This window comes from Octopus bimaculoides, chromosome 9, assembly GCF_001194135.2.
Source record: "Octopus bimaculoides isolate UCB-OBI-ISO-001 chromosome 9, ASM119413v2, whole genome shotgun sequence".
In the NCBI taxonomy this organism is placed as follows: domain Eukaryota; kingdom Metazoa; phylum Mollusca; class Cephalopoda; order Octopoda; family Octopodidae; genus Octopus; species Octopus bimaculoides.
The window spans coordinates 36,584,628-36,593,609 of NC_068989.1; the positions used below are offsets into that span (position 1 = coordinate 36,584,628).

At 37.9% G+C, this 8,982-nt stretch overlaps 1 protein-coding gene across 1 annotated transcript in view; it reads left to right on the forward strand.

The window, feature by feature from the left end:
- The first annotated feature begins 346 nt into the window (after positions 1–346).
- LOC106871875 (aurora kinase A-interacting protein) overlaps positions 347–8,982 on the forward strand; it is a 20,281-nt gene continuing 11,645 nt past the window's right edge. The window contains exon 1 of the mRNA XM_014918618.2: positions 347–693. Within this exon, the coding sequence (XP_014774104.1) occupies positions 663–693 (31 nt within the window). The 5' untranslated portion in view covers positions 347–662. The remainder of the gene's footprint in view (positions 694–8,982) is intronic.

The window sequence follows — 8,982 nt, forward strand, 5'->3', positions numbered from 1 at the left end:
TTCTGTTTACTTTGTTGTTTTCTGTTAGCCACTTCCATAAGTGTTTTTAAAATCAAAGTATCCCCATCCTATGGAAAATGAAAACCGAATAAACAATATTTTTTGTTTTCGTTTCGTTACTTCAATTCATATTTTTATATATTTCTCATTCTCTGTTGGGTAGTTCTTCCCATTCGCAAAATATTATCTATAAATGTATGATAAAATCATTTGATTTATTTTAAATGATTAATTAACAGGAGCTTCTATAATATTTCTTTCTTGTAAGTGACAGCCTGAAAAGCCTACCCATCACCTGGGAGTTTCGTATTGAAAGCTGATTAAATATTCAAGGGAAGTAACCACTAGAAGATACAGATTTCCTGGTTTAAATTCAATATTTCCATGTTCCGTTTTTATTTCAAATAATAAATTAAAGAATACATCTAAAACACTTTATATCTTTAGGATATTGTCCAAGAATGAGTAACTATAGGTTTTTAAATAAACGATGTAGACATTAATAAAATATTTAATTCTTTATATTGTTAGTGTTCGTTTACAATTTAGAATAATCCTGAGCCAGAAGGGTATTTCATTTAAAATTAATTGAAATAATACTATATCAGAATAAAGGAACAAAAAAAAAATCGGGATGAAAATGTGAGAAAAAACCGTTCATTATGGTTGCTCATAAAGTAACAGAAATCTCTGGTACGTATGCATTTTATTTGATATGAAATGTTTGGATAGTTTTACCGTTTTCATAAATGTTGAGTCATCTTGTTTATGTGTGTGTGTGTGTGATCCCACATGCTAAAATTCGTGTGCTTTTTTCTTGTTTGATGCAAAGATAATGCGAGAATGTAATGAATTTAAGACAATAGGCGATCAGTACATTCAAAATGATTTTGATTCGATTTGGACAACATTTATGTCATATGTTATTTGGTCGTATCAATTGCATGTTCATTTTGTGAAGAAATTACGATTGAATCGATAGAAATGAAGAGACACCAGATTAATTATATTGCAGTATTTTGTTATGTCCATTCTCATTCTGAGAACTTATCTCATTTTATTTGTTTCATCTCATTTGTCCCTTCTTGTACAAATAATTTTAGCGCTTTTCCGTTTTGCCTCTCCCACCTACACTAAGGCGGGCCTTGTTAACAGTATTGTAAATCCCATGCAAAGCAATATATTGGATCCCTGCATGTACAACCCACATGAATGTTGCAGCATACGTAGATTAGCAATGGGTTCAAAGATCCATGTCCCTGCCCGGCAACTATCCAGTTATGCTCATGCCTTAAAACGGTACTAATCCCTAGAATGTGAAGAGATCGATGATTTACTCACAAGCAGTTTGTTGAAAGACATTACCATTGAGAACAAATACTTTTCTCCAAAATAAAATCTTGCCTAGGAAAAAATGTGTTTCTTTGCAAAGGCAATTTCTTTTGACAAACTTTTACTACATCTCTGAATGTATCCATCTTCGGGTCTTCGTTTCCTCACCAGAACTACGGAAAGTGAAATGCGGTGAAGAAGACATGAAGAAGGTTGGACTAGTTTTCTCTAACACCGTATCTTAGCCCTTTGTAAGGTTTAGTATCTTGGCATCTATCTTTACTTTTTCTCATACATTCCTCTTCAATAGGTTCCTTCTACTTTTCTGTACATCAAACATGATCACTTCCCTGCAGATAACTCCAGTCCTGTCTCAATTCCTTCTAAAACTCTTTACTGAGTTTACTCTGAGGCCTCAAAATTCTGGCCTCTACAATTCAATTATGAGAACTACATCATAGGCATACAGAAGTTCCTATGGATAGCTGTACCTAAACTCCTCTGTTGTGGACCTGAAGAGCTACAATAAACAGGATACATGTCTGAATGCTAAGTCCCTCACTGTACTCACACTTTGCTGATGTCATCTCTATATGGTTGGTACAACTCTCTCAAACTAGTCTTCTACACTTAGCTTTCTTAGTAACCACCACCACATTAACAAATGCTAAGTTTAGCTGTTTCCTCTTAAGTGAAGATTTCTTTTGTTGATGTCTCAGTGGGAAGAGGGTTTTGGTAGTTCCTTGTTCTGCTGTAAACCCAAGTCTCTCATCTAAGTCAATTTTCTTAATTAGTTATGGTATAATTTTGTTAAATTTGGTCCATCATTCCAGTTCCTCTATCTGTAGTTGTTTCTATCAAGAACATGTTCGCTGCTCTTGAAGCAGCTGATGAGGATAATGCTATACTAATCATTGTGTATAACGCCTCCCTCTAAAACCTGATTGACTCTATGAGTGTCTAGCTTGAGTTCCTACATTGCCAGATGTTTTCACTGTCTTAGTGACCATTCTTGATAGCTCAGCTGATTCCTTTGCCGCCATCTAAATCACACATTTGATTGTTCAGCTGTAAATCCCATGCACAGCAATATATTGGATCCCTGCATGTACAACCTACATGAATGTTGCAGCATAAGTAGATTAGCAATGGGTTCATAGATCCATGTCCCTGCCCGGCAACTATCTACCCTTTAACAATTTAGTTAATCTTTTGAGTCTCTGTGTAGTAGTCCTCTTTCCCATGCATTCTTGTAGTTTCCTCTCCTGGATCCTAACAATCAAAACTAGACTCTACCAAACTTATTCTCCACTTTCTTACATGCAGTATCAGAGAATATCAAATAGGACCAACTATCATACCCAGGAGCCTCTATGAGGTTGCTAGAAACAGCTGCCAAATTCCTTTTGAATTTTAAAATGTTGTTATAAAAAAAAAGGAAAGGATGTATCAGGTAGCGTAATACTAGGCACCCCTGAAAAGACAAGAAGGTCACTGCTAGAATGCTTTTGCTTATATCTCTAGCAACTTACATTACACAACCTCACGTCCCAAAACATTCCTTATACCCTATCCTGGTCCATTATCTGTAAGGATCCACCCCCATAGAACACTAACCAGGGAGTCTGTAAACTGTGTTTATGGGAGTTTCTTGCCATCCTTTGCAACCTTAACCCTTCATTACTTAATAGATTCTCAGATGTAATCCTTTCATGTAAACACAAATTCAACTCATCATTTACCCATTATGTAAAATCTATTAAATTTCTAAATAACAATACAACCTTAAGTTACAACTTAGCTGCTCTAGCAACATATCCCTTCTACTTACACCACTCCTATTATATGTATCTCTCTTACTATTCTCTTTGCACATTCATCTTACCCAGTACACTCTCCTTTACCACCACTCCATCTTCATACTTTGAACTCCTTCTCTTCCTAGCTTTTTCCACCAGAACCATTTAACACTACCTATCCCTTGCTCTTGACTTTGCTATCAATCTACCCATCCCTGGCAGGATATTGTGAAGGAAGTGTGATTAAAGAGTGCAAGGGGGGAGGTGAGTGGCGAAGACCTGGGTATATATAAAGTCGGTGGCTACCAGATAGCAATGATACAGAGGAACAGGGCCATGAGGATAGGATTGCAGAGTGAGAGCTAGGTATAGTGTATGAAAGAGGAAATGTGAGGAGGGGAAGAGTTGGGGTAGGGTGAGTGAAAAGTTTTGTTATGTGTGGGTGGAACACAAAGGTCAGGGGCTAGCAGATAGCAATAATACAGTGAGATAGGGCATGTGGATGGAACACACAGGTCGGGGGCTAGTAGAGAGCAATGATAGAGTGGCACAGGGTCAAGTGGACAGGATTGGGGAGTGAGAGGTAAGCATAGTGCATGAAGCAGAAATGTGAGGAAGAGAAGAGATGTAAAGATGTAGTTTGGTTTGTTGTGGTAGAGTGTGTGAGAAGCTTCCTTGTTAAGTGTGGGTGGGACAGACAGCACTTCTAGACCTTAGCTTCATTGATGTAGGCGGGTCTTCTCTAGAACTTCATATCGCCAAACATCTCTGTCGATTGTCATTTCCTCCATGAGGCCCAACATCCTGCTATCAGTCCTTACCACTTCATCCCACATCTTCCTGGGTCTTCTTCTTCTGCGGGTACCATCCACTTTCCATGATCGACACTTTTTTATGCACATTACATGTCAAAACCAACGTAGTCTTCTCTCTTGCATGCTACATTTGATTCCTCTTGTGCCCAACTTTTCTCTCAATATATTTGCACTTTACTGTATATGTGCACTAATGTTGCACATCCATCGGAGCATACTACCTTTATTTCTCTCCACTCTACCATGGAGTATAGCTGTTCGCACACAAGCATCATATAATCTACCTTTCACTCTGAGTGAGAGAGAGAGTCCTTTTGTTGCCAACAGAGGTAGTAGCTCTCTGAACTTCTCCAATTCTGTTAAAGATTCTACAATAAGAACAAGGTCATCAGCATATAGCAGTTCCCATGAGCACCCAGTTTTGAATTCCTCTGTTATGGCCTGGAGGACCATAATGAATAAGAGTGGGCTGAGAATTGAACCCTGGTGAACCCCTATCTGTATGCTAAATTCATCACTGTATTCATGGCTGACTCTCACCTTACTGACAGCATCGCTGTACATGGCTTGTACAGCTCTAACAAGCCACTCCTCTACTCCTAACTTCCTTAGAGACCACCATATAACAGAGCAGGGAACTCTGTCAAAAGCTTTCTCCAGGTCAATGAAGGCTAAGTACAATGACTTACTCTTGGCCAAGTACTTTTCCTGTAGCTGTCATTGAAATCTCAAAGCTATACAATAGTACATGATTAATTCAAAACAATGTTAATAAATAAGCATTACACTTGATAGAGTAATCTGAATGCTAAAGGATTACTCAACATGAGTAATATAAGCCAGCCACACACACTAGCAACTTAAATACTTGAAGTTACATACTACATTTCTGTACTATTTACTAAAGTAAAGAATATAAAATACTGCACAAACACAGTCAGAAAAACTCTTACCCACTACACTTAGCCAACAGAGAATAAACGAAGCTTGCTTCCCAACCACATGGTTCAGGGCTTAGTCCCATTGTGTAGCACCTTGGGTGTCTTCTGCTATGGCTTCTGGCCAATCAAAGCCTTGTGATTTGGTAGATGGAAAGTGAAAGAAGCCCGTCATATTTATGTGTGTGTGTCCCACCACTTCTTGACAACATCATCGTAACCTAGCAGTTTGGCAAAAGAGACTGATAGAATAAGTGCCAGGCTTTAAAAAAATTACTACCGGAATCAATACATTCTACTAAAAATTCTTTGAGGTGGTGCCCAAGCATGGCCACAGTCTAATGACTGCAACAAGTAAAAGATAAAAGATTAGTTTACATCCTAGGCATTAGGTTTATCATGAGTTATTCATCAGTTCATTCTGGGTATCTAATTTCTTTGCAAAGAACACACAACATAACACAAAAGTTACAAATATAGATAAAAATATTAAAAGTGAAACATTACTTTAACCTTGTGATGAATAGAGTTGGTTGCTGCAGCAAGCCCTAACCCTCAAGTCATTCTGAAACATCCAGGACCATCCTAAGAACACTACAGACAAACAAAGGAAATGTACATAAAGAGGGTATCATTCAATAATATAAACATTCAGACACACACAGATACATACACACAGGGGAAAATACTAGCAGTTGTCAACAGTTCTACAATATCTACCTCTTATCATCATCATTTTGATGTCCAATGCTTGCATGGGTTGAATAGAGTTCACTGAGGCAAATTTTCTACAGCCAGATGCCCCTTCCTGTTGCCAACCCTCAACTGTTTCCTACAAAGGTAATATTTTTCCATGGCCAGACATGTTCCCACCAAAGACTGGAAATGGAGGACACCACTTTTATAACAGTGACTCTTGTTTACAACTATCATGCAATACCAAGACATAGAGAAACAAACTCAAACACACACTCATGTGCACACATATACACATATCAACTACAGACTCAGATCTGTGGTAAAAGACTCTTGTCCAAGATGTCATGCAGTGTAGCTGAAGTTAAAACCATGTGGTTGAGAAACAAGTTCTTAACCACACACCTGTGATTGCACCTTCATATAAAAAAAAAAAAAATAAAGGAAGTGAAACAATAGGCAAACTGTAAAAGCACTCACAACTTCCATATTTGACCAACATACAGAACAATTACTGATTTGTGAGACAATGATAGAACCATGATTGGTTTGCCTGTTACAGCAGCCAAAGCTTATTCCAGTTACATTCTGCACTCTTAAATAAAGAGTACAATGAATAAAGTAATCCCAGATTCTGCTACAAAGAGTAAAGTGGTCACAGAATGCCTTCAATCATAAGTATGTTTGATCTGGAGTTAAACAACAACTACTACTGTGCTGTGATGACATGTGATTCATAGCTAGTTTTCTTTGGCCTGAGTGTTAATCTACATTATCCAGGATGATAGAGCTGTCCCCACACCCCAATGTCTAAATGACAAAGGCTTCTTTATTCATAAACACACTACAACCATTATTTCACCCCAGGAATTCTCTATGGCTGATATTACAATAATTTCTGGTCTTCTGAACCAGTTGTACTATTCATGACAAATCCATTTGATTCTTCTTATCCTCATATTAAACACTTGTTATTCTTGAATCCACTATAATCCTTATCTGCTGGCTCACAGATGTTTGATCTGAACTTCATATTAATCAGCCTCACTCAGCAAGATCTCTCTCGAGATATTATGACCATTATTTTTAGATTAATTAGTTGTAAACAAATTACTGAAAAGATGTTAGTTAAAAGATTTTGTTGTTTGTATCATTATATTACATATTGTAATAGGCACATGACTGTGTGGTAAGAAGCTTGCTTCCCAACCAGAAGGTTCTGGGTTCAATCCCACTGCATGGCACCTTGGCCAAGTGTCTTCTGCTAAAGCCATGGGCCAACCAAAGCCTTGTGAGTGGATTTGATGGAAACTGAAAGAGGCCTGTCATATATATATATATGTGTGTGTGTTTGTGTTTGTGCCCCCCATCACTGCTTGACAACTGGTGTTGGTATGTTTACATCCCTGTGACTTAGTTGTTTGGCAAAAGATATCGATAAAATAAGTACTAGGTTTAACAAATAAGTCCTGGGGTTGATTTGTTTGACTAAAACCCTTCAAGGTGGTGCTCCAGCATGACCACAATCATGATTGAAACAAATAAAACAATTATATGTATGTATTTGCATGCATGTATGTCTATCTTGGTGGTCCTTTGTCATCTTTTCTGTGAGGCTCAACATCTGAAGATAATTTTTCACCACTTCATCCCACATCTGGGTTTTCCTTTTCCACAGGAAAATTAGAATTTTTTATGCACCTGTCTCCATACATATGCATCAGATGGCTATACCAGCACAGTCTTTTCTCTTGCACACTACATCTGATGCCTCTTATACACAATTTTTCTCTCAACATCATAACACTTTGTCATACATTGCACATCCAATGCAGCGTGCTCGGTTCATTTCTTTCACACCTCTACATGTTATCTACATTCACAGTCCACATTTCACTATGTAACATAGCTGTTTGTGCACAAGCATCCTACAATCTGCCTTTCTCTCTAATGGAGAGACCCTTTGTTACCAGCAAAGGTAAAGGCTCTCAGAACTTTGCTCAGCTGGTTTTAATTCTAGTAACTATGCTTTCAGAGCATCCTCCACTACTGCTGATTTCATTACCTAGGTAACAGAAACTATCTATTATCTCTAAGGAATCCCTGGGCATTTGAAAATATTTGTTTCTTGTGTGTTCTTAGTGTTAATTGTTCCTGTGCATCTGTCACCCACAAAGACTGCTTTCTCTGCTAACGTTCCTGTGATTCCACTGCTCCTTTTAAGTGTTCATAGCTTGTACTGGGTACACCATATGGAATTTCTACCTACACCTTTTCTACATAGCATGCAGGGCCATTTCCCCAAAAGAATAAGTAATTTGTCTACTTTCTTGCTTGAGATGATTGGCAATTTACTGTGCTTGAAAGAACCTGTCCAACTAAGTAAAATCAAAACTGTAAAGGCATTTCATTTATGTCCATTCCCTGCACACAGTCTGTCTCTATCAAACCTCTCCTCCAACAAACCATCGGCCTGACATCTACCCTATCCCTTCACGTGGGTGCACCACTTGCTGTAATCTCCTCCCATCTTTCTCCTTTCGCATCCCCGCAAACCTATCAGCACACAATGTGTCCCAGTCGAATCTTTTTCTCATATATCCCACTAACACCCTCTCCCTCTATTTGTGTCTACTCACACTTTCCTTCTCCTCCATTTCCCCCTTCACACTCTTATGAACTTACCCATCCTTGGTACTACTTATATAATTCTTACTATAATCTGAGTGTACCCCACCCCATCACATCTTCACCATCAAGTTGTTGTTGTTACTTGAGTTGGAGGTATGAATATGTGGTTAAAAAGTTTGATTTTTCAACTGTGTGATTCCAGTCACATTCCCAATGCATGGCACCTTTGACTTGGTTTCCATAGTCTTGAGTTGATTATTGCCTTGTGTGGAGATTAGATTTAGCAAACAGAGGTGGTGCAAAGGTTAATTATGTATGTGTTTTATGTGAATTACATTGTCATGGCATGGCTGTGGGGTTAAGTAGACTGCTTCTCAACAACATTGTTGTAGGTTCAGTCCCACAGTGTGGCACCTTATGTAAGTATCTTTTACTATAGCCCAAGCTGACCAGTGCCTTTGAGTGGTTTTGGTAGTTGGAAAGTGAAGGAAGTTCATTATCAGATTCCATGCTACTTCAAGTTGCAAAGCCCCAAACGGAGCCTTTTTCATCAGTTTGGTAATACTCTGACGTATTATTACCAGCCTGAAGGCTCTGTTATGGCCAAGAGCTTTCAAAACTTGAAGTAGCATGGAATCCAAATCCAGATGTTTTGAATAATATATATATATATATATATATATATATATATATATATGTATATATTTTTTTTTACAAGGTGGTCCAAAAGTAGGTTAACAGTTATTCAACTATTTCTTTCACATTCATATA